The sequence below is a fragment of the Rhincodon typus genome, chromosome 8, assembly GCF_021869965.1.
Source record: "Rhincodon typus isolate 14 chromosome 8, sRhiTyp1.1, whole genome shotgun sequence".
NCBI classification, from domain to species: Eukaryota; Metazoa; Chordata; class Chondrichthyes; order Orectolobiformes; family Rhincodontidae; genus Rhincodon; species Rhincodon typus.
Window position 1 is genome coordinate 8,264,707 of NC_063339.1, and position 24,496 is coordinate 8,289,202.

General features: G+C 42.2%; 1 protein-coding gene across 5 annotated transcripts in view; it reads left to right on the forward strand.

Moving 5' to 3' along the window:
• The window catches only part of LOC109935306 (centrosomal protein of 128 kDa), a 336,088-nt gene that overhangs the window by 197,875 nt on the left and 113,717 nt on the right, over positions 1-24,496 (forward strand). The window contains exon 18 of one of the 5 annotated variants that reach the window (XM_048600334.1): positions 10,904-10,994. The exons of the other annotated variants lie outside the window; for them this stretch is intronic. Within the exon in view, the coding sequence (XP_048456291.1) occupies positions 10,904-10,956 (53 nt within the window). The 3' untranslated portion in view covers positions 10,957-10,994. Of the gene's footprint in view, positions 1-10,903; positions 10,995-24,496 lie in introns of those variants that run through there. 5 annotated transcript variants of the gene reach the window in all.

Consider the following 24,496-nt stretch of genomic DNA (forward strand, 5'->3'; position numbering starts at 1 on the left):
CAGTTGTTGATGACTACCCAAAGTTATGGGAGTCTAAATTTCGGGAGGAGATTTAGCTTATGGTTGATAGTAGAAGTCGATTCTCCTGCTGTGATTTATATACTTGAAATGTTTTGTTATTTATAAGAGGAAAGGCAAAGGAGGATTTCCTTCATATTCTTATTCCACAAAACCTAAGGCCTCTTAAAGGTCGGATGCTAAGATTTTGACTGTTGCCCTACCTCCAAGTTAGCGCTAAGGATTAAGTGTCCTTGGTATCAGTTTCCAAATGGTAGCCTGATGAAACCATTCTAATGATTAAGTTATGATGCTCAGCAACACTATCTGGTTCTATCCCACGTACTTTTGGGAACCAATTACCATTCATCTGTCACCTTCGGATTTGATTATTCTAATGCTGTCCTTATCCACCTTCTGTCCTTCAACCTCGATAACATCTAGCTCTTTTAAAACTCTGATCCTTGTACCCTGTCCTACATCAGGTCCTGTTGCGCACCTGGGGCTGGCTGAGTGCAGCTTCACCATCTTTCAAGAAAGGACAAAACAGCCCATTTAATCAATGCTTCATTCATCACCTTCAAAATTCAATCTGTTCACCACCAACAATTCGTAGCTGCAGTGTGTACCATCTATAATATGTACTGGAATAACTCATTGAAGATTATTATAAGTCTTAAAAGCACCACCCAAGCACATATCCTGTGTCACCTTGGAGGGATAAAGATAGAAGGTATGTGGAAACACCACCACCTACAATTTCCTCTGCAAGTTGCACACCGTTCTGTTTCAGAAATTGTTGCTGTTTCTTCATTGTCAGGCCACCTTCTTCAGGTCAATGAAAGGCGGGAGATAAATGCTGGCCTTGTTAGCTCAGCTGGCTGGACAGCTGGTTTGCAATGCAGAGTGACGCCAACAGCACAGGTTCCATTGCTGCACTGTTGCAGTTACCGTGAAGGTTCCACCTTCTCAACCTCATCCCTCGTCTGAGGTATGGTGACCCTCAGGTTAAACTTCCACCAGTCTTCTCCCTCTAATGAGAGAGCAGCCTATGGTCTGGTAGAACTATGGCAATTTTACTTTTGTTATTTACGCACAGTCTGTTGACGATAAACATAACATTTAAAATTTTAATTTTTGTGTTAAATCCCTTCATGGCCTTGCCTGTCCATACCTCTGTAATCGCTTCCAATACTAGAACTATAACTCTGCCCTGAGCTCTTCATTACATGATATAAATGCATTAGAAGCATTTTGTAAAAGATTGATATCTGGGTTTAGCATTGGGGAGCAGCAGGAGGGTAATGGCATTAGCATATGCAGAAAGGTTGAACTTGCTAGGTCCATACCAATTGGAGTTTAGAAGAATAAGAGATAATTTTAATGACATACTTAAGGCCGTGAGAGGACTTAACAGGTTGGGTACTGAAAGGATGTTACTCATTGTAGCAGAGACTAGAACTACTTGACACTGTTAAAAAAGAATTCTGTAGTAGAGCCATATTGGACTTGAAATGTTAAATCTGTTTCTCTTTTCACAAATGCCTGCAGACCTGCTGAGTTTCTTCAGCACTTCCTGTTTTTACCTTTAAAAAAAAATTCTTCCATATAAGATGGAGATGAGGAGAACATTTTTTTTTATAGGGTTGTGAGTCTTTTGATCCCTCTCCTCCAGAAAACGGTGGAGGCTGGGTCATTGGCTATTTTCAAGGCAGAGGTATATAGATTCTTGACTTATCAGGGAGTTGACATTCTTGGAATGTAGATAGGGGGAGGCGATGGCCTATTGGTATTGTTGCTGGACTGTTAATCCAGAGACCCAGATAACTTTCAGGGCACCTGGGTTCAAATCCACCATGGTGGAATTTGAATTCAATAAGTATCTAGAATTAAGAATCTAATGACTGTGAATCCATTGTTGATTGTTGGAAAAACCCATCTGGTTCACTAATGTCCTTTAGGGAAGGAAATCGCCATCCTTACCTGGTCTGACCTACATGTGACTCCAGACCCACAGCAATGTGGTTGGCTCTTAACTGTCCTCTGGGCAATTAGGGATGGACAACAAATGCTACCTAGCCAGCATCGTCCTCATCCTGTGAATGAATATTTTTAAAAAATGTGGAGCTGTGGCCTCAGTTATGTAAACCATGTTCTTATTGAATGGTGGAGCAAGTTTGAGGAGCTGAATGGTTTTCTACTCCTTTTAATTTGTATGTTTTTACTTTAACTCTGGCCTTTCATGCAGTCTTTGCTTCATTCCACTTTTCCCAGTTACCACTCAGTAACTGATTAATTCTGACACCAAATATGGTTTGCAACATTCTCCATTTATTTGTAATCAACTAATTCCAAATTTGTGCAATATTACTTCAGCTGCAAGCATAAACTTCAAGCAGAGAAAAAAAAATGATCCTGTCTGTTTCCCCCCCACCCGCCCCAAGTTGAAATGTGAGGCATGTTGGTTCTTTCAGAATAGAATTCACTCTCTCCTGTTTGCTAATAAGAGCTTAGGATCTTTATAGTTTGTTCTCACAAATAGTCTCAATAGTAATTAATTTTGAGATGACAGGTGTTATTGTGAATAAGAGCATCCCCAACCCCTTTGCCCCACTAGAAAGGATACATTTCCATCAAAACAGCAGAGGTAATGGTTTTCCATTTTTCATTTATTGTTCTGCATCTTATCTCAAAACTGCCTGGGGTAACTTGCACCATGTGGCCACGAAAACAAGTTAAGAGACATATCTCTTTTATGTATTCATTTTGTTTTCAGCCAATGGCTAAATCACAATGTGAGCTAAGTTTGTAGTCTGATGCATTAAACCGTAAAGCGTCCTAGAAATGAACAATTGTGAATCCATCTCATTAAGTAAAAGGAAACGAAAATCTTAAATCCTACGAGATTAAATGCAATCCCCACTCTTGCGATTATGTGCTGTAAATAACATTTCCACAGTGGTAATGTTACTGGCCAAGTAATCCAAAGGCCTGGACAGAAAATTGGAAATATGAACTTTAGGTCTCATGACAGCAACTGGGGAATTTGCAGTCAATTAACAAAATAAATATGGAATAAAGAGCTAGTATCAGTAACGGTGACCATGAAACTACTCAATTGTCATTAAAATCCCTAGTATTTACTTATTTTCCATGTAAGAAATCTGCTGTTCTTACCCGGTCTAACCTATATGCAACTCCAATCCTACAGCGTGTCGTGACGCTTAACTGCCCTCTGAAATGGTCTTGCAGACTATTTCAAGAGGTATTCCCTAATACCTTCTCAAGGGCAATTAGGTTTTGGTAATAATTCTGGCCTTGCCCATTTCTGGTGGAATGATGCAGAAAATGTATACGCACCCAGGGTATCCTTACAACTCCAAAATTTCCTCCTGAAACCTCTGTCTCTTTCTTCTCCTTTAAATTCATGCTAGCCCCCCCAAACCTCCTTCCAAAATAAAACATCATCTCAAATTGTTCTGCTTTAGTTTTGTTTCTATGTTATCTAATTATGCTTCTGTAAACCACCTAGGGAAGATGTTTTTAAGCTTAAAGATACTACATAACTAAAAGTTGATATAACAGATGACATGACATTAAAATATCATAGAATTAATAACCTACCTTCTGTTTAACCAACTTACAGGATACTGTTTTATTGCGAGTGCTGTGTTTTAAGATTGCTAATAAAATGTGTGCAGTGAAGATTGCAAAAGAAATTCATGTGTTAAAATGTAATGTGAAGGTTTAGAGGTTTATTTGTTCTTCTGTATACGTACAGTGTTGAACCCTGATGTGATGGGAACAACGCTAAAGTTCACAGAAATTGATTGAGACATCAACTGCAATCATTCTTGGCAGGTAGTGTCTGAAAACTAGGTTTCCCTGTCAGTACAGTTGCTTCATATACAAATAAATTGTTAGCATTTGTTCCAGGGTAATGACCCTCAGATTCTATAATGTAAGACTAAAATTTCATGGAAGAAATTAGAAAAAAGCAAACAGAAAAAAAATAGGAAAATATGTTTTTAAATTACAGTTTTGCAAGAAATGGAAGAATAAATTACAGACTATTAATCTTTGTTTTTACTTAGTCAGGTGTTTGACATGGTCAACTACAGTGTCTTCAAACCAAACTAGAGCAAAATTAGATTTGGAAAATCTCTTTGCTTGTTACCCAAATCTACAAAACTTACACGTCTGTTAGTAGAGGTTATTCTTGTGGATCCTCAGCTTGCCACTGGCCTTTAAGCAGAAAAAACAGTGTGGCTTACCAGTACTGAGCATTCCCTGCTGCTTGTGCAAGTCTACAGTACTATATGACTTGTCAAATAAGTTGAAGGCTAAGCATTGATGCCACTGGAGCTAATTTCCTCACTCTTGCATAAAATAATGTCATAGGATCTTTTATAGCCACCTGAGAGGCAGATGGTATCTTGATTTAAAGTGCCTTATAAAATGAAGCATCTCCAATAGATGTAAAAAGCTGGGGAACCAGAAACAATTGCCTCGTTGGTCTGGTGGATAAAACAGCACTTTGTGTGGAACCAAGATGGCTGTAGGATGCAGTGGTTGGTCTTTGCTTAATTTTTGATTTTAACCTGTGGAGTACCTCGACTGGTTTATATTGACATTGCTGTTCTTGGTTAAGGAGGTTAATAAATCAGAAAATACTCCCTGTCCTTCACCAATAGCAAATCTTTTCTTCTTTTGCTAAAATTCTTCTTGAAACTCCGTGAATTATGGTGTTAAAGCCTGTAGCTGAGTGAGAAATTGGCAGAAGAGGAGGAATGAGTAGTGATTAGCAGAGTAATGCCAAGGCTCAAAGTGCAAATTATGCAAATTTGTGGATGGTATCAAGTTGGCAAGTAAGGTTGGGAGTGTGGGTTTCAACTCTTTACGAGTTGGACAATTACTTGTGGAAAATTCAGAGCTTGTAGAGGAATGATCTGTGTAGGTTAACGGAGGCAAAGCTGCAGAGCTTTTCTGTCGGCGGTTTGACTGCTTGACTGGAACAGAATGGCCTCCTTGTTGGAGTTTATCTTTACGACCTCATTAATATGCACCTTTGGGAGAAAAAGGGAGAACTTTGGAAAAGAAAAGAATATTGCCATCTTCAAAATGTCCCCTAACCTACAATATAAACATATCTGTTCCTTGGGCAATTCAGAATGTTAGATTAGTAGCCAATAAAACTTCCCAGTCCTGCAAACATTTCCCTTTCAAATCTACATCCAATTCCATTTTGCTCAGCTTTTATCAACTGTCATGACAATGGATCAGAATCCTTATGTGAATGCATTAGATTTATAATTCCAAAATGTCTTTTTTTTTAAAAAGAGAACTGCTACAGCCAAAACATAGCTTGTATGTCTATGTAAGTTGTAAGTTGTTGTCTGTCTGGGCAGAGTCATGTGTGGGCCCATGGACTGTGATACCTGTACAGAGTCAGGCAAACGTCAAACAGGAAGACTAAAATGGAAGAGGTAATGGGAGGCTGACTACTCCGCCCCAGCACTCCCCAGTAGGAAGCCATCTCCTGAAGACCTATTAGTGTTCTGCACTTCCAGGGGTATATGAAATGACGGGTTAAAAACCTACTGGAAGCCTGAGTGTTTCTGTGTTAGTGGCCTGACCTGCTTGTCTGTGGACCAGTGTGCTATGGGGATAAAGTAAAATTTTTTTCTTGCTCTGAATGCTTGAGCCATCCACTGCCAAAAGGAGCCAGGTTAAATAAACAAAGGATCTCAAAATCAACTGTTCAACTCCGAATGTGCATACGACAGGCACCATCCCATGTTTTGGCCACAATGTTCCATTATCGTTCTTATGAACAACTTGGAGACTGATCCAAATATCTTCCTTTGGTCTCACTTCTTATTCCTAGCATGTGTTGTATTATTATTTCTTTACGCGTGAAAGCCTGGTCAAATTGGCAGCTTTTTAAAGCATAGATTAATTTGACCTTGAAGAAAGGTATCCACAAGAGAAGGGATTCTGTTAAAAGTAATCTTATTGCAACCAACTGAAGAGACAGGTGAATAAAGCAGGGGAGCCAGGCTATTCCTTTTCACCCAGGACCTTAATTATTTGGCGTGTCCCATCTGGAACAGTAACAAATTTGGGAACCTTGCCTAGGGACTGGTTGTAACAGTCATACTCTTAATTTTGCTAGGACTGATATTTTCCTGATGCCAACTCTTGCAAAATTAGTGCCTGTATTTCTGAGCTTCTTTCATTTGTGGAGAGTTTGGCATAGATGATTTTTGTTGTGAAAGCAAACACAGATTTGGAAAGAAAGTTAACAGCCAGCAGATGTACCTACTGACTCTGAAATTGCTGAGCTGTGAAGTATTTTGCATCTGTGGTGTACACGCAGGCAGATTACACATAGCGAAGAGCACAGTGCACTGGCACTGTGTGCCAGGGAGTGACATAGTAGTGATCGATGTGTGAGGTCATTGGTGTTGGGAGTCTGTTTCCACTTTGTCCTAGAGGCCAATTCACTCACAGAGCAGCAGTTTAAATCTGTACAAAAAGTTATTGCTAATTATTATTGAAAAGAATAACACTGGCCATCGACCACAGTTTTAAGAAGCATATCCTGCATACTTAACCTTGCACAATCAAATTACAAAATATTTACAGCCCACTTTTGGTCCAACATGCCCATGCTGGAGTTAATATCGCAAATGAACCTTTTACCACCCTTTCACATTTAACCCTATCAGCATATTGTTTCATTCATTTCTCCCTCCTGCAGAACTGGACAAATCTATGCTGCTCACTTCAACTATTTGTGCTTGGAGAAATGGACACGATGGGCTGAAGGGTTTTTTCTGTGCAGTAAATCTCTGTTCCTGTATGACTCTGAGTTCCATAGTCCAGCCCTTCTCTGGGTAAAGATGTTTCTTCTGAATTCCCTTTTGGATTTATTGGTGGCCATCATATTTGTGGTCTCCCTTACAAACCGAATTATCGTGTGCCCCAAATCCCCTGTCTTTCCAACTCCACCTCACCAAGCAGCATGTTAGCAGAGTGTGTGGAAGTAGAGTTGGGTGGCATTGCAGGGTGTTCTGCCTGTCGGCTACATTACCTTTGCTGGTATGTGACCAGAGGCTGGTTGATGCTAGGGACTTGCCTGCTGTTGGGACACTGGAGGTTTTTAAGTGGCTGAACAATGATCGACCCTGGTGACCTGGAAGCACCACCCCCACACCATAAAGAAATTTTGTGACTTCTCCTGCTGGCCCTCCAGCAACCTGTTGCAGCCCCACCCTCTCAATAGGGCTGACTGATGCCCGTGAGACCACCCACTTACCTTGGTTATTGGTTTCTACAGCTGTTCAGTGCCAAGGACTGAAGGCCATTTGATAGCTGCTAGTTACCATATGATGTCAGGGTGGGGGGGGCAGGACTGTAGTCCTGATGACTGTAAAATCTAGTCATGGACTTTTAGACCAGTGAAATCATATTGAAACTATTTATAATCGCAAAGATCTCCTGCGCCCCAGCCTTCTTTATTCTAAGTTTAAAAAACACCATAATATGTTCAACCATTTATGATGGGTGTAGTTTTTGAGTGCTGACACAATCCTATTAAATCTGGTTTGATTTCTCCAGTAACTCTGTTTTACAATATGAAGTCTTGTAGTGTTGTATGATCTAACAGCTCAAGGCTGGGAATCCATGAAGCTTGGTGGGCCATCAGCTGCAAAATTATATTCAATTACAATCTGTAACCTCATGGTCCAGCATATCCCCCACTCTGCCATTACCACCAAACCATTAACCCCAGTTCAGTGAAGGTACAGGAGGGCACATCAGGCACAGGACCAGCCATACCTAACAATGAGGTGTCAACTTGATGAAGCAATAACACTTGATTGCCTGTGTGCCATGCAGTGAAAGCATTATATGATCAACAGAGCTAAACATTCTCACAATTAACGGATCAGATCTATGCTTCGCAGTCCTGCCGCGTCTGGTTATGAATGGTGGTGAGCAATTAAACAATTGAAAGGAGGCGGAGGCTACACAAATATTCCCACTGTCTTCGAGGGGGAGGCCTGCAGATCAGTACAAAAGACAAGACTGAAACATTTGGAAGTATCTTCAGCTAGTAGGAACAAAAAAAAAGTTGCTGGAAAAGCTCAGCAGGTCTGGCAGCATCTGTGAAGGAAAAAACAGAGTTAACGTTTCGGGTCTGATGACCCTTCCTCAGAACTCTGTTTTTTCCTTCACAGATACTGCCAGACCTGCTGAGCTTTTCCAGCAATTTTGTTTTTGTTCCTGATTTACAGCATCCGTGGAGCTATCAGTTTTTCTTCAGCTAGTAGACCTGGCCTCCACTGGACATCCACAGCATCACAGATGCCAGCTTTCAGCCAATTCTGTTCAGATGTGATGGTGTTCCCAGGCGTCTGCTCCTTTACTTTTCCAGGTGGCAGGGGTTATGGGTTTGGAAGATGCTGTTGAAAAAGCCTTTGCCTGTTGCTGCTTTACATCTTGTAGATTTTGCATACTGCAGCCATAGTGAAAGGAATGAGTGTTTAAAGTGGTAGATCAGGTACTGGTCTAGCAGACTATACTGTGCCGTTTCATGTCAAGTTTCTTGAATGTTATGGGAGCTGAACTCCTCCGGGGAAGTGGATAGTAGAATGTTTGCTATACTTCTAATGTGCAGCTACTGGAGAGGCTTTAATGAACAAAGAGGTAAATTTCTTTCTTCAGGATACTCAGGTTCTGATCCGCTTTTCTAGTCATAGCAATTATGTGGCTGATTCAAGTTAGGCTTTTGGTCAGTGGTGCTTCCCAGGAGGTTGATGGTGAGATGTTTCATGATGTATTGCCATTAAACATCAAGGGGATGTGGCTACTTTCTCTGTCATGGAAGATGATCATTGTCTGTCATTTGTGTGGTGCAAACCTTGTTTGTTCCCTATCAATAAAAGCCTAAATGTTGTTCAAGTCTTGCCATTTATAGGGATAGGATGCTTCAGTTAATGTTAATATTTAAACAACATAGTCTACATCAGTGATGTAAGATCACATAACTACCAGAACTGCTAACATAACATTCTGTTTACAAACCTCATGTAATATCTTGTCCTGTTGATAGATACAAAACAATATTCAGTAAATGCCATCTGCCAAGCCTCCTGCAGTCTCTGTCAAAACCGACCCTGGAAATAATTCGACCACCGTCACAGACACCAATAACTGATCTAGTGATGGGGCAGATGGAAAACACTGACCTCACGCAAGGAAACATAATTTCTTCCCCTACCAAAAATGGATGGGAAAGGGTGGCAAACGTATGTTTAAAGGCGTTGCCTGTTCAGTTATGGAACGTATGATTAATGCCCTGTGATCGCCCCAATTAAGCTTGGCTATGCCTTTTACAGAGATAGATAAAGTAGAAGTCAGGCAATTGCCGACAGAAGGGAAAGGAAATAACTAGCTTAGTAGTTGAATTAAGAGAGGGAGACAGTTCTGGATCTGATGGCTGTGAGTTGGTGCCCATCATGAGAATATCCACATTTTTAGACGGGAATATTTGTGCTTCCATTTACAAAATAATATCATTCTAGTCTAATTTTTGTTCTGTTCAACAGATCAGAAATGCACTCGTAACCCGACAGCAACTAATATTGAGAAACTTTGTAGCTTAGCTAATCCTCTTCAAGCCTCTTCATGCTTTTGTTTTATACTGATCATGTGGTGGTTTTTACTAAGTGAGGCTTTGAGGAAAAAAGGAGTAGTCATTGTATGCTGCACTGGACCACCAAGGTTGTACATGTTATTATTTTGGCTTTGTTGATTGTTGAACCATATGCCAATGAATAGACTTAAGAATGCAGAATCAAAAAATGGCTGTCTATTTCTGTTTACTTCGCCTCTCCCAGGAGATAATGTGGCGTCTGTGGGGTTGCGAAGTGTTTACTCATCATGTTGCTGGCATGATGAGGGTGAGCAAGCCTTATCGGGCTAAGTGGTAATTTCCTTCCCATCATTTTGGCAAGGTATGTTTCTTGGCTGAAAATAAATTGTAAACAACATTTTGAGGAGGAGAGCACTCTTTAATTCAAACCTAAATCTATTGAACTTCACAGAGCAAGCGGTTTGGAATTATTTATGTAAGGTATATGTCTGTTCAACTGACATCAGTTAATTCATTTATGCTTTCAGCAGCAATGTGCTGAAACTGAAAGTTGGGTTATGCCTGTCTCAGTGCTTCTGTTTATAATTCTTTTCCCAAGAAACAGCCTGTGATCAAAAATATACATGTTTAAAAATAAAACTGCAAGTTTTTGAGGAGATGTTTCACCCTTGAAATTTTATTAGTAAGTCATTTTTGGTTTGCTCCTTTTTTTTAACCATGAGGTCGCGAATAAATTTCTCGTGTTGGAATGCCTACTGCCTCTCGCCTTGTGCAACATGCTCGGTCCTTGTAGTACCCTTAACAGGCAGGTGCCAGAGGGGTTAAACATGGAGGATGCTGAATAATATCATATTGTGGTTGAATGTCATTGCTGCAAGAATACTGGGACATTTTCTGTTGTCAAATGGGTACATAAAATGAATCATTCTGTAGGGGATTGAATTTGTTCAGCTTGCAATTCAGTAGTTAACCTGTGGATTACACTATGGATTTGCTGAAGGGTTTTTTATTCAGAGATGGAAGCTTAGCTGTAATAACACCAATTATTCTGTCAATTTGTGTAATATTGTGGCTAGGTTTTGCAGGCAGGATGTGATGAATAGGTTTAGATTCAATTTTGATTTTGCTGTAACCTTTTAATCATAATTGTATGCGTTTTTTTTTCCTTCAGGAAATATTCTCATTTTCGGTGAAACTGCAGATAATTGTTAGTTTTTTTTTCTTTTTGGCTTTCTCTCTCAGTCTTGCCCTCATATCCCAAAGCTGATGACTTGTGCTGGCGTGAACTTCCGTGAGTCCATACGACTTTGCAACATAAAAGGGAATATCTGTAAATGCTGTAAACCTCATGTATAATCAGATTGTGACAGAAATATTCAGCTTTCATTGAGGACAGTTCTTATCAACAATATGTTCTCTTTACAGAGGCTGCCTGCATTTTGTCCTACATTTGACCATTGTAGAACAAAAACAGAAGTTGCTGGAAAAACTCCGCAGGTCTGGCAGCGCCGGCGGAGAAAAAAAATCAGAGTTAACGTTTTGCGTCCGGTGACTCTTCCTCAGAACCTGAAGGGTCACCGGACCCGAAATGTTAACTCTGATTTTTTTTTCTCCACAGATGTTGCCAGACCTGCTGAGCTTTTCCAGCAACTTCTGTTTTTGTTCCTGATTTACAGCATCCACAATTCTTTTGGTTTTATTTAGTGATCAAATGTAGTCCTGGCATACTCCTGTGTAGATTACTGGGTACTAATGAGAAAACAGCACCCTGTTGCTTTATTTTTTCCCTCCTGCCCCCCCTCACATTGCCAGAAGTCAATTGCAGCCACTCATTTAATGTCTTGGCAGAAAAGCTCCCGTTCCCTGCCTAAACCAGGGGTTGAACATTGCACTTTGTTCAAATTCAGTTCAATAAAACATAGCGTGTGCACTCAGTGAGCCATCTAGAAGCTTGTTTCATTTCTTTTACCTTCTGAAGAGTTCTTCCAAATACCTGTCATTTGTTATGTGATGATTCTGTATCCTTGGTTCATGTTTGTCTGCAGCTGTAAATCTATTAATAACATTGTATGAATTCAGTGCCATGGAAGATGGGTATTTAAATCATACTGTGCAGTTTGGCATCTGTAAGTCTTAAGATTTATTTCCTCAAATAAGGAACTGAGTGAGTTCCCCACTGTTTTTTCAATAGGTCATTAAACAAGACTCCTTCCAGGTGGATGTTAACCATGTTGCTAATTGAGCAGCAGCCTGGGAGCCTTTCTGGTGTTATTAGAAAGAAAGAATTTGCATTTACATTGTGCCTTTCGTGACCTTTGAATGTTCCAAAGCATTTTGAATCCAATGAACTAATTTTAAGAAATAATTGTAATGTAACCAACACTTGTACCTCAACCAATGTAACTAAATAGATTAACTGGATACTTCATTAAAGAAAACTAGGAAATGAGCATTATTGCTCGCATTTGTTATTCACCTGTAGTTGCCATTAGAAGGTGGTGAATGAGCTGCCGAATTGAATCATCACAGTCTACATTGTGTAGTTGTAGGTACATCCACATTTCTGTTAGGGCAAATGTTTCAGAGTTGGTGAAACAACAGCGATATAGTTCCAAGTCAGGATGGTGTGTGATTTGTAGGGAAGCTTATAGTTGGCAGTGTTCGCATGCGTCTGTTGTCCTCCTCGGTGTTAGAGGCTTATAAAGTGATATTAAAGGAGACCTGTTGAGTTGCTGGGGCATCATGTAGATAGTATTGAAGTTGCTGTGTGTCACTAATGGATGGAGTGAAAGTTTAAGATGGTGTTGAAGGTCCTGATCAAGTAGGCTGCATTGTCTTACAATCTCATAGAGACTGATAACTTTTAAAAAGAAATCAATTTTCCAGTGGCCAACCTGAAGAAATAGCACAACAATATTTCAAGTTTTTTAAGAGTTTTACTGTAGCAAACAAATTGAAAGCAACATTTGCTGAACATGATTTTGTCAGTAACTTATATTTTTAAAACAAAAATGTAAACCCTTGTTAATGCTTTAACACAACCGAAAATCTTGCTCCACGGTCATACTTTACTCTTTTCCTTAAGTAGATGCTATTCTCCTTAAATCAGTCCAAGGTAATTCTTAACTTCTGATGGCTTGCTACCTTCCTTTTTCTTTTCAAGCTGGATAACTTCTGATCCCCAAACTGGTTTTCGGAGTGAGCATTGTCCTGAAGAACTCTCGCTCTAGCCAAAACTAAACAAATCTTTCCATTTTGTTTAAATCCTCTCGAATTTGGTCTCTTCATTCTAAGTGTGAGCTCCAACCCACATTCTTGTTTGTTGAATCATAGAAACTTGCTGCCACTTATCTGTCTGTTCTATTTCCCCCTCAAATTCTTGCAGACTCAACCTGTCTGAGAAGTTCAGTAATTATGTTAGAAAAACCTGTAACGTGATCTTATAATGATTTCCTGTGGACTCTCTGCCTCTTGAAGCGTATCTCCAAGCATTGTGAATCACATGGATCTTTTATCCAGGTAAAAATACGGCTGTCAATGTGACTACCTAACATCTTCCTGGGACTTGAGACTGACAGTTTATCCAGTATGAACATAGATGCTTTTGCCATTTTCTATAGTGTGAACACCTTGCATGGTGTGGGCATGGACTGCTTCAGTACTTGAGGAGTTGAGATTGGCACTTTTCAGTCATCAGCAACCATCCTCATTTTAGTTTCATTAGGTGGACTTGGGGTACTACCCTGAGGAACTCCTGTGACAGTACCTTAGAGCTGAGGTATTCAACCTTCAACACCTAGAGCTGCATACATTGTAAGTAATTGAAACCAGTGGCATATGCCAGCCCTTCGCTACATTTCTTCTCTTTCAGTTTTGCTGGGTGATGCCACACTCAATTAAATACTGCCATGAAGTTAAGAGCGGCCAATCCTGCTATACCTCTGGAGTTCGGGACTTTTGTCCATGTTTGGACCAAGCCTGTAATGAGGCTTGGATATGACTGGCATTGGTGGATATCAAAGTGACCGTTATTGAACAGGTTATTGCTATGCAAGTGCAGCTTTCAGCCACTGGAGATGACATCTTTCATCACTTTGCTGCTGGGCTGGTAATTGGCTGAATTGAATTTGTCCTGTGTTCTGTGGGCAGGACACTCCTTTCCAATGTTGCACATTGCCAGTTTTGTGGCTGCCACATACTGCTTGACTAAGGACACGACTAGTTCTGGATTTAAGTCTTCAGTACTACAGCCAGCATGTTTTCAAGTCCCCTGGTCTTTGCTGTATTGAGTGTTGTCAGCCATGTTTTTGAAGTCATAAGGACTGAAACATTGTTTGAAGAGTGGACCTCAGGAAGAGGATGAGATGGATCATCTACTTGACATTTCTGGCTGAAGTTAGTTGCAAATGCTGCAACCTTGTCATTTTGTATTGACATTCTGGCCTCTCCTTCATTGAGAGTGAAGGTGAATCCTGTGGTTAATTAGAAACAAAAACAGAAATTTCTGGGAATACTTGATAGGTCTGCAGTATCTGTGGAGAGAAAGCAGAGTTGGGTCCAGTGACCCTTTCTCTCCACAGATGCTGCCAGACCTGCTGAACTTGCCCAGTAATTTCTGTTTTTGTGCCTGATTTCCAGCATCTGCAGTTTTTTGCATTATTTTTTGGTCTTTTGGTTAATTTGCCTAATTAATCACCATGTATGAGTCCAAATAGCAGGACTGCAGAGTTTTGATCTGATCCACTAAACCTGCTGTACCATGCTGCTTTTTCTGTTTAAAACACATGTAGTCCTATGTTGTAACTCCACCTGGTCAGCACCTCATTTATCACAATATTGTGTGTGGCAATTTGCTGTTTTGCCAGATATATTGACAGTTACTAAACTCACAAAGATAGTAAACTGTGACATGAAGCTTTTTGAGATATCTGGAAACATCAAAAATGCTGCATACATGTGAGCTTGTTCTTTGGGAAGCACTAGTTTGTAGCTGTTGGACACTTTTGTTGTCAAGTGAGGTCAGGCCCACTATTTTAGAGCTGGAAGTGTTAAAGGGGAAAATAAAGTGACTTTTACGGTTCCAAGACAGACCATTTAGCTCAACAGGTCTATGTTAGTGCTTGTGTTCCACAAGAGCCTCATACCATCCCAATTTGGACGAAACCATGTCAGCCAGAGCCTCCAGAAACGGTTTTCTCTGCAGATCCTCAGCTCCACGCTCGCAGACATGCGTCGGCATCTTCTCACACTACAGTCAGCCCTACCCCAGCTCAGAGCCTCTCTTTCCCGGAATTGCAACGGACCTCTACTGTTTTTTTGTTCTGCACAGGATCTACACGCTTAACCAACACTTTTTCTTCGCCCTGTTGGACATCAAGGATCATAAGTACACCAAACTTGCTCATGCTTGCTTACCTTCAAACACGAACCTCCTCCACTGCCCTGGACCCCAACCCTATCCACAATTTCCTCCTGAATTCGCCTGGCGCCATTAACCACATGGTTGTCTCGACCGCTCCCGCTGATGCTGCTGACAACGTCACTCCCATCGACTGCACTACTTCCGAGGCCAGCTACGTCACTTCCACTAATACCACTGACCATGTCGCTACTCCTGCTTCCACCCATACGACCGTTACCATACACACACCCCCCCCGACCCCGAGACAATCTCCACCCCTGCTCCCAGCCCCAGCCCTACACCCAGCTCCAGCCCCAAGCCCTGCGGGTGTTCACCATCACCCCCCCAGACCTTCCTCTCACTGAGGACGAACAGTCAGTCCTCAGCAAAGGACTCACCTTCATTACCCTGTGTCCACACATCAACGAATTCCACACACGCTTAGATGACAAACTCTTTTTCTGCTGCCTCCATGCCTATTTCTTTGACTGGGAGTCTAACCCATTCTCTAATGACTCCTTCTCCTGCCTCCAACAAACCTCATCCCCCTGGACACCACCCCGTGGGCTCCTACCCTCCCTCAACTTCTTCATCTCCAACTGCTGTCGCGACATCAATCACCTGAATCTCTCCACCTCTTTCACTCACTGCAACCTCTCACCAGCGGAACACACAACCCTCCGCGCTCTCAACTCTAACCCGAACCTCACCATCAAACCCGCTGATAAGGGGGGGCAAGGTGGTGGTATGTCGTACTGACCTCTATGTCACTGAGGCAGGCGCCAACTCTCCGACACCACCTTCTACCGTCCCCTCGATTATGACCCCACCCCGATCATCTCCCAGACCATCAATAACCTCATTACCTCAGGAGACCTCCTGCCCACATCCTCCAACCTCATCATTCCCCAACCCCGCACCACCCGTTTCCGTCTCCATCCCAAAATCCACAAACCTGACAGCCCTGGTCGACCCTTGTTAGGCCGCATTTGGAGTATTGTGTACAGTTTTGGCTGCCACATTACCAGAAGGACGTGGGAGCTTTGGAGAGAGTCCAGAGAAGATTCACCAGGATGTTGCCTGGTCTCGAGGGCAATGGCTATGAGGAAAGGTTAAAAATACTAGGATTGTTTTCACTGGAAAGACAGCGGCTGAGAGGAGACCTGATAGAGGTCTACAACATTATGAGAGGCATAGATAGGGTGGATAGTTAGGAGCTTTTTCCCAGGGTTGAAGTTTCAATTACAAGGGGGCACACGTTCAAGGTGAGAGGGCAAAAGTTTAAGGGAGATGTGTGAGGAACGTTTTTCATGCACAGAGTGGTAGGAGCCTGGAATGCACTGCCAGAGGAGGTGGTGGAAGCGGGCACATTGACGATATTTAAGAGGCATCTGGATGGTTAGATGAATAAGGAGGTAATAGAGGGATATGGACGGAATAAGGGCAGAAGGTTTGTTTTTCAGTTTAGTCAGGACATGATGATCAGCACAGGCTTGGAGGGCCGAAGGGCCTGTTCCAGTGAACCATACTTCTCATTTATTCTGTTCTCTTTTGACGGTTATCTCTGCCTGCTCCTGCCCCACTGAACTCATCTCCACCTACCTCGATTCATTTTTTAACCTCAGGAACCCCCCACCTATATTCGGGACGATACCCACACCTTCCACCTTCTCCATGACTTTCAATTCCCCGGCCTCCAACACTTCATCTTCACCATGGACATCCAGTCTCTCTACACCAGTATCCCCCATGAGGAGCGCCTAAAAGTCCTGTGCTTCTCCCTCTCCCACAGGTCTAACCAGTACCCCTCCATCGACACTCTCATCCGCTTAATGGAACTTGTCCTTACCTTCAACAACTTTTCCTTTAACTCCCTGCGCTTCCTACAATCCAACAGGGTGGCTTTGGGCAGCCGCATGGTTCCGAGCTATGCCTGCGTCTTTGTAGGAAAAATGGAACAGTCTCTCTTTCACAGTTACACCAGCACTATCCCTCACCTCTTGCTCTGCTACTTTGGTGACTGTATTGGCGCTGCTGCATGCTCCCATGAGGAACTTGAACACTTCATCAACTTTACTAACACCTTTCACCCCAACCTCAAAGTTACCTGGATCATCTCTGATACCTCCCTCCCCTTCCTGAACCCTTCCGTATCCATCTCTGGTAACTGTCTCAGCACCAACATCTATTTCAAACCCACCGACTCCCATAGCTACCTTGACTACACCTCTTCTCACCCACCCTCCTGCAAGAATGCAATCCTTTACTCCCAATTCCTCCATTTCCCCCACATCTGCTCCCAAGGTGAAGCTTTCCACTCCCAGACATCCTCCTACTTCAAGGACTGCAACTTACTCCCTCCAGTGATTCATACTGCCCTCAACCTCAACCCTTGCATTTCCCACACTTTTGCCCTCAAACCCCTTCTTCCCAACAAAAGTAATGACAGTCCCTCGGTCCTTACATACTGCCACACCAACTTCTGCATCCAGCGCATCATCCTCCACCACTTTCCCCACCTGTAATCCGACCCCACCACCAAAGAGATAAGTCCCTCCCCACCCCTATCCGCCTTCTGTAGCGACCGCTCACTCTGCAACTTCCTTGTTCTCTCCACACTCCCCACTAACCCCACCATCCCCAGCGCCTTTCCCTTCAACCGCAGGCGGTGCTGCACCTGCCCCTCCATCTCCCCCCTTCACTGCTGTCCAAGGCCCCAAACAATCTTTCCAAATCCAACAGGGATTCACCTGTATGTCCTCCAACCTGGTCTACTGTATCCGTTACTCCCGATGTGGTCTCCTTTATATTGGTGAGACCAAGCGCAGATTCAGTGATCAATTCGCGGAGAATTTGCTCTCTGTGTCCTATAATCAACAACACTTTCCAGTTGCCAGCGTTTCTACCCACCCCCCCCAACTCCCTTGGTGACATGTCCATCCTGGGCATCCTCCACTGTCACAGTGACGCCACACGTAAACTGGAGGAACAACACCTCATAAGCCTCGGGAGCTTACAGCCCAATGGACTAAACATAGAATTCACCAGTTTTAGAATCTCCCCATCCCCGGCCTCATCCCATGTCCAGCCTTCCCTCCTTGATCCGCCTCCTTGACCTGACACGACCTGTCCATCTTCTTTCTCACCTATCCGCCGCCCCCCCCCCTTCCTTCCCATGACCTATATCCACAACCCCCTACCTGCATCTACCTATCACCATCCCAACTACCTTCCCCCAGCCCCACCCCCTCCTCCCTCTATTTATTTCCAAGCTCCCTTCCCCCTCCCCAGCCCTGATGAAGGGTGAAAACCAGAAACATCGACTCTCCTGTTCCTCTGATGCTGCCTGACCTGCTGTGTTACTCCAGCTCCACACTGTATTCGCTCGTACCAATTTATTTCATCTCACTCTAGCAACTTGCATTGCAGAAAGTTGTGGATGCCGTTAGTGAGCATGCAAGGAGAGTTTGACTGCTTTATGGGTGTAATGGGAGTGTGGCAGTTATTTAGATCAGCCATAATTTTGTTGATTAGTAGAGTTGGCACAAAGAGTCAAGTGCCCTATTTCACATCTGTGATTGTGATGAGTGTTCAGGTGCTGGTGTTCACATGGTATAATTTCAAGGGACAAAGCATTTTATTTCACTAACGAGCAGGAACAACATATAAAATCCTGAATTTATTTTTCACTTCCCAGTGGAAGCCATGGCATTAATAGGAAAGATGTAATCAATGTGTAACCTGAGAATTTCTTTGTTCCATTGGAAGAGCTTTCCTTAGACTAACATAGGAAAACTGACAATCTTATAGGGCTGCAAAAATGAGGTAAATTGCTTTCTGGTATCCGCTTAATAAGCAGCTGTCAGATTTTGATGATTTACAGCTGGGACATTTATAGATTGAGTGAAACAAAGCTGACAGAAAATGTCAAGGGACTGTAAGCAGGCATTGCCAGGCTTATACTTTTCAACATATCAGGCTTATTGTGAAAGTGGCAGTTATGGGATAATGCTCTCTGGCCTGTCATCTGCAGCTACTGCACTGTTTCCTTACTCCTTGGCAAAAAAAGCTTGGATTGTTTGCACTGATTGCTATGTAGAGGGAAATGAAGTGATGCAAGCTGTGTCATGCAGTTGAGGTACAGTAGCTTTTTGCATCTCTTATTTCTTTCTCTATCTCCTTCAGCTGACAATTTTCTGGTTGTAAGAAAAGATTGAAGTGCCTGTAAAAAAGGTCAGTTCAATAATTTGAAACAATTATGGCTGTGTTTAAGCAAAATTGAGACTTTGTATTTGTATTTGAGTATTTGAACAGTATTTTGCACAGAACAGTTGTGAATTGTTCCACCTATTATTGGACAATAAGTATAGCACACTTTGCTGCTACTCATGAAGCTGCCAACATCAATCTATGTCTATCCCTGGCTCTGTTTGATGAGAATGAGACAAACCTGCCAGGATGTACCATACAAGATGGATCTGCAGAGAAGTCAATTCAGTCATTTATCTTCTGAATCTGCTAATCATGCCCACTTATAGATCTGGCAAGCTGTATCTCCAGGCACAGCATTGAAGCCTCCCTTATGTGTCTTACAGGGTTAACTTGAACTATTTTTTTTTGCTAGTTCTCTTTTCTTCTTGGCCATGATGCAATCTAAGACCATAAAGATGAGCTTAACATGTTCTAAAAATCCACTTTCCACATATCTTGCTAATAAGGAAGAAATGAGAAACCATGCTAAGTCTAATAACAACAAACACTCCAAAGCTTCATGCTGAAAATTAGTAAAAGGGATTTGTGGTTGTTATTTTTCAATGACTTTCAAATAATTGAACATTCCCATTGACATAAAGAGATGGGAGGTAAATCTGAAGTCAGTTTTTTATCCTGTGCTGTCACTTTTTAGCAATCATAAGTATCCCTTTCATGACAAGACCATTTCTGATGCAATCTAGAACCTGCAATCATCATGTACGGTGAACAGTTGGTCGGGTGGGAGGGGGGAGGGAGCTGATTAAACCCAATGACAGCTGAACACAGCCCAGTTTCCTGAAGATGATCAAACTCAATCTCAACTGAACCCAGCCCAGTCTCCTGAAGATGATCAGACCCAATTTCAACTGAACCCCGCCCAGTCTCCTGAAGATGATCAGACCCAATCTCAATTGAACCCCGCCCAGTCTCCTGAAATTGATCAGACCCAATTTCACCTGAACCCCGCCAAGTCTTCTGAAGATGATTGGACCCAGTGATGACCAACTATTCTTGATCCAACCATCTTCAGTGATCTTCCCACCAGCATAAGTCCAGAAATAGGCCTGACAGGTAGCAAGTAACATTTGGGTCACACAATGACCACCTCCAATAAGAGACAATCTCACCATTGTTCCATGATATTCAATGGCATTATGATCAATGAATCTCTTGCTATCAACATCCTGGGGCTACCATTGACCAGAAACATTACTTTACTTGCCATATAAATACAGATGCTAGGAGTACTGCAGCAAGTAACTCACCACCTGATTCCTATAAGCCAATCCACCATCTGCAAGGCACAAGTTAGGAGTGTGATGGAAGACTCACCACTTGCCTGTATGAGTGCAGCTCCAACAACACTCAAGAAGTTTGATACCATTCAGTAGAAAGCAGCCCACTTGATTGAAATCACATCCACAAACATCCACTCCCTAAACCATCGATGATCAGAGGCAGCAGTGAGTACTATGTACAAGATGGACTGCAGAAATTCACCAAAGGTGCTAAGACAAGAACTTCTAAACCCACGACCGCTTCCATCTAGAAGAACAAAGCCTGCAGATACATGGGAACATCACCCACCTGCAAGTTCCCCTCTAAGCCACTTACCATCCTGACTTGGAAATATATTGCTGTTCTTTCACTGTCACTGGGTTAAAATCCTGGAATTGTCCCACTAATGGCATTGTGGGTCAGCCTGCAGCACATGGACTGCAGTGGTTCAAGAAGGCAGCTCACTTCTCTAGTGCATCTACAGACAGGCAATAAATGCTGGCCATTCAGCCTGCCCACATTCCATCAGTGAATTAAAGTAAAAAATACTCAGCCCAGTCACCTGGACTGACATGGGCTATTTGCACCAACTGAGCCTGAAAGATGTGACTAAAGTTTCCACTTTTATTTCAAATGTTAATAATTTCATCAGAAAGGTCAATCCATCATGTTTCTTCATTTAGAGAAATGCTTAGGGCCATTTAATGTTTTCAATGGTTGATCCCTGAAAATATAGCTGAACGTCCTACACAGCCCATAGTATAAACTATACAGGACTTTTCCAGTTTACAGGATGTGTGTGCCAGTGCTGATATTTAACATTAATTTCTGTCTTGACTTCTTTCTTTTCACTCCTTCTCTTCTGCTTCTTGCCAACATGGCAAGCAAATTCTCAGTTGTGAAAAAAAGCAAAGGTAAAGTCACTATAGTCTTACCAGACCATAGAGCTGTTCTCTCATTAGAGAGAGATGACAGTTGATGGTTTAATCTGACGGTCACCATGCCCCAGCAAGGAGAGAGATTGAGAAGGAGAATCCTTAATGATAACCTCGGAGATAGCAAGAACTGCAGTTGCTGGAGTCAGAGTCAACACAGTGTGGAGCTGGAGGAACACAGCTCAGGCAGCATCAGAGGAGCAAGAGAGTCGACCCGAAATGTCAACTCTCCTGTTCCTCAATGATAACCTCAGCCAGTTGGTATCACTCTGCATAACAAACCAGCAATCCAGTCAACTGAGCTAAAGCAACCTCAATCATTTGCTTTCCACCGTAAAGTTTGGTGCAGTCAGTTTAAATTTAAATACTTTTACTTATTTTTAACCTAAAGAGAAAACCCATATAATTTAGATCTGTTCATTTTAATTGACCTAACTGGAAGATTACATCCTCTGTCACCACTGCCTTTATCCTTTGTTCCTGAGCTGCTGTCACCTCTCCCCTACCATCTCTACCATGCCCACTGTTCTTGACCCTGAGTGATAATTTTCGTGAACCCAGTGCCCATACCCCTCCACCCCTCTGCTTTCCCTGCTATTTCCACCCCTCCCATGTACCTTCTTTCCTGTCCCCATGACTGAGAACTCTCCTCTGCGGCTTCTTAACTTCCATGTTCTTCCTAGAGTATGTTGATCAGGACTGAATATACTTCTCTAGATAGGGCTTACCACCACACTGTCTCCCACTTCCCTTTCTGCAAGTCCCCATTCTTGTCGTTTTCTGCTCCCCGTACATTTTCTATCTTTTCTTTCATCCTCCCCTGCCCTGGCCATTCAATCTTCCACGCCCCACTTCTTGTATTTTCTGACCACCTCCCTCTTTCCCACAACACCTTGCCACCCATATCGAAAAACTTGGATAATCTCTGCCCGTTTTCCTTGCTTCAGTTCTCTTCCATTCCTCCCTGGTTCCCATCCTGCCATCTATCCTGTTTCTGCTCCTTCCCCCATCACGTTTCCACTCTTTCCTCTCCATGTGCCATCTCCACTCTTTCCCCTGCCCATTCCTTCTCTGCCTCCCTCCACACTGTCCCCATCTTCTCACTGCTTTCCGGCTCCTTGTCTTTTCAACCCTGTCTCTCCCCTTCCCTCTCTTCTCTCTTTTTCCTACTTTCCTCTACTGTATCCTTTCCCTTTCAATTCTGGCTTTATCCTTTTCTCATTTAATTTAAAAGTTTACATTATGATCATGAGAACAAATAATTAAATTTACAAACTGTTATCCATGCTCCTTTCATTTGCTGCTTGATTAGTTGAGCCTCTGGCTTCTATCATTTCTGTTAAAATGGGATAAGAGTATAAATGAAAATCATTAAGACAATTTATTAGAAAATGAGCTGAAGATCCAACTGCTAAACAAACCATCTTTCAATTGCTTTTAATAGACAATTACGGTAACGTTACCCACCATTCATCATCAGATTTAAATGAAGGTTAAAATTAAGCATATAGGTGAGATTTAATTAACTCTGATCTATTTTAGACTACATGCATGAGACAATGCAAAATTAATTTCCCAATACATCTGTGACCTGTTAGTATTGGCAAATCAAATTACAGAAGGTTGATTAAAACAGTTTCTGTGGATTGTAGGAGATTTCCAGAGTCTATCAGATCATACAGTTATTCAGTACCAAATAGAACAGAACAATTTTCATCACTTAATAATTTTACTGAACATGGAATATTGTAACAGCATCTGTTCATGCATTTGACACACTAGAACTCTCAATTGAAGAGGTCAGTTAATGTATTTGAAGAGCTGTGCTTCAACCAGAGAGATGCACAAATTGGTAAAACGATTTATTGACAAATTATGTTTGGAATACTGGAGCTTGACTTTGAGAAACCTGCAACTGTTGTCTCAAACGTTCACATTTAGTTGCAGGATCCTTTATGGACTATGTACTGATGCTTCCTGGCATTGATGGAGTTTGAGGGGTGAGAGTAGTTTGCGTGATCAAGATATTAAAGTACAAAAGAGACCTCGGAAAACAGAGGTCAGGAGGGTTCAATGGGAAACTCTCAGCCACCCTGCAAAAGAAAGTACTTAGAGACCAACCACTTCAGCTGTACCATTTGCCTGTAGATATTCCTTACAGAATGGACCTTCGTCCAACTAAAGCTTCATCAGTGATCTTCTCTTTCTAGCATTTGGTCACAAGTGGGGCTTTTTGTAGATAGTTACATCCGGAGCTCCTTCAATAATGAAGCAGCTTGCACAAGGACCTGATGAAATTCTGGCAGGCTCTGACAACTGCAGGTAGTAGTACACCATGCATACATCAGGCAATGATCATTAAAGTAAAAAGGAAGCCCAAATTTGTCTATGTCCCATTTCCTTGACTTCAGCTGCATGATTGATAATGGGAGTGGGACAATCAGAATCAGTATCTTGAGAATCACACAGCATGAGCTTTACCGAATTAACTGCATTAAGACCAACATCATTAAAGCTGTTGATATTTTGATGAGTGACTTGATCCTGACCAATGTATGCTCTAATTTTATTTTGGAATCAGTGGGTGATTTTGTGTGCGCCCCTTTCGTTGAAGCACTAATCCTAACCCATCAAAGTCCCCCACCAGTAATTGTCAGAAGTGTGATGGAATACCTGGAACTTAGCTCAGTGCCATCTAGTATCCTGTAGATGGTATAATCATAATCCTTTATCCAGCACCCCCATCACTGTGGCTGCACTATCTTGAGGGATACCTCAACAAGTTACCAAGCTTACTTCAAAGACCCTTCTCATCGCTGCGACCTCTTCCAAAACAAAAACAGCAATTGTGTAAAACCCAAAAGCTTGTGACCCAGAACACCGTAGCCTTCAGGTTTTGCTCCAAGTCAGAAGCTATAATGTGTTAGGAATTTATTGCTCACGTACACAGTAGGTACTTAACAATTA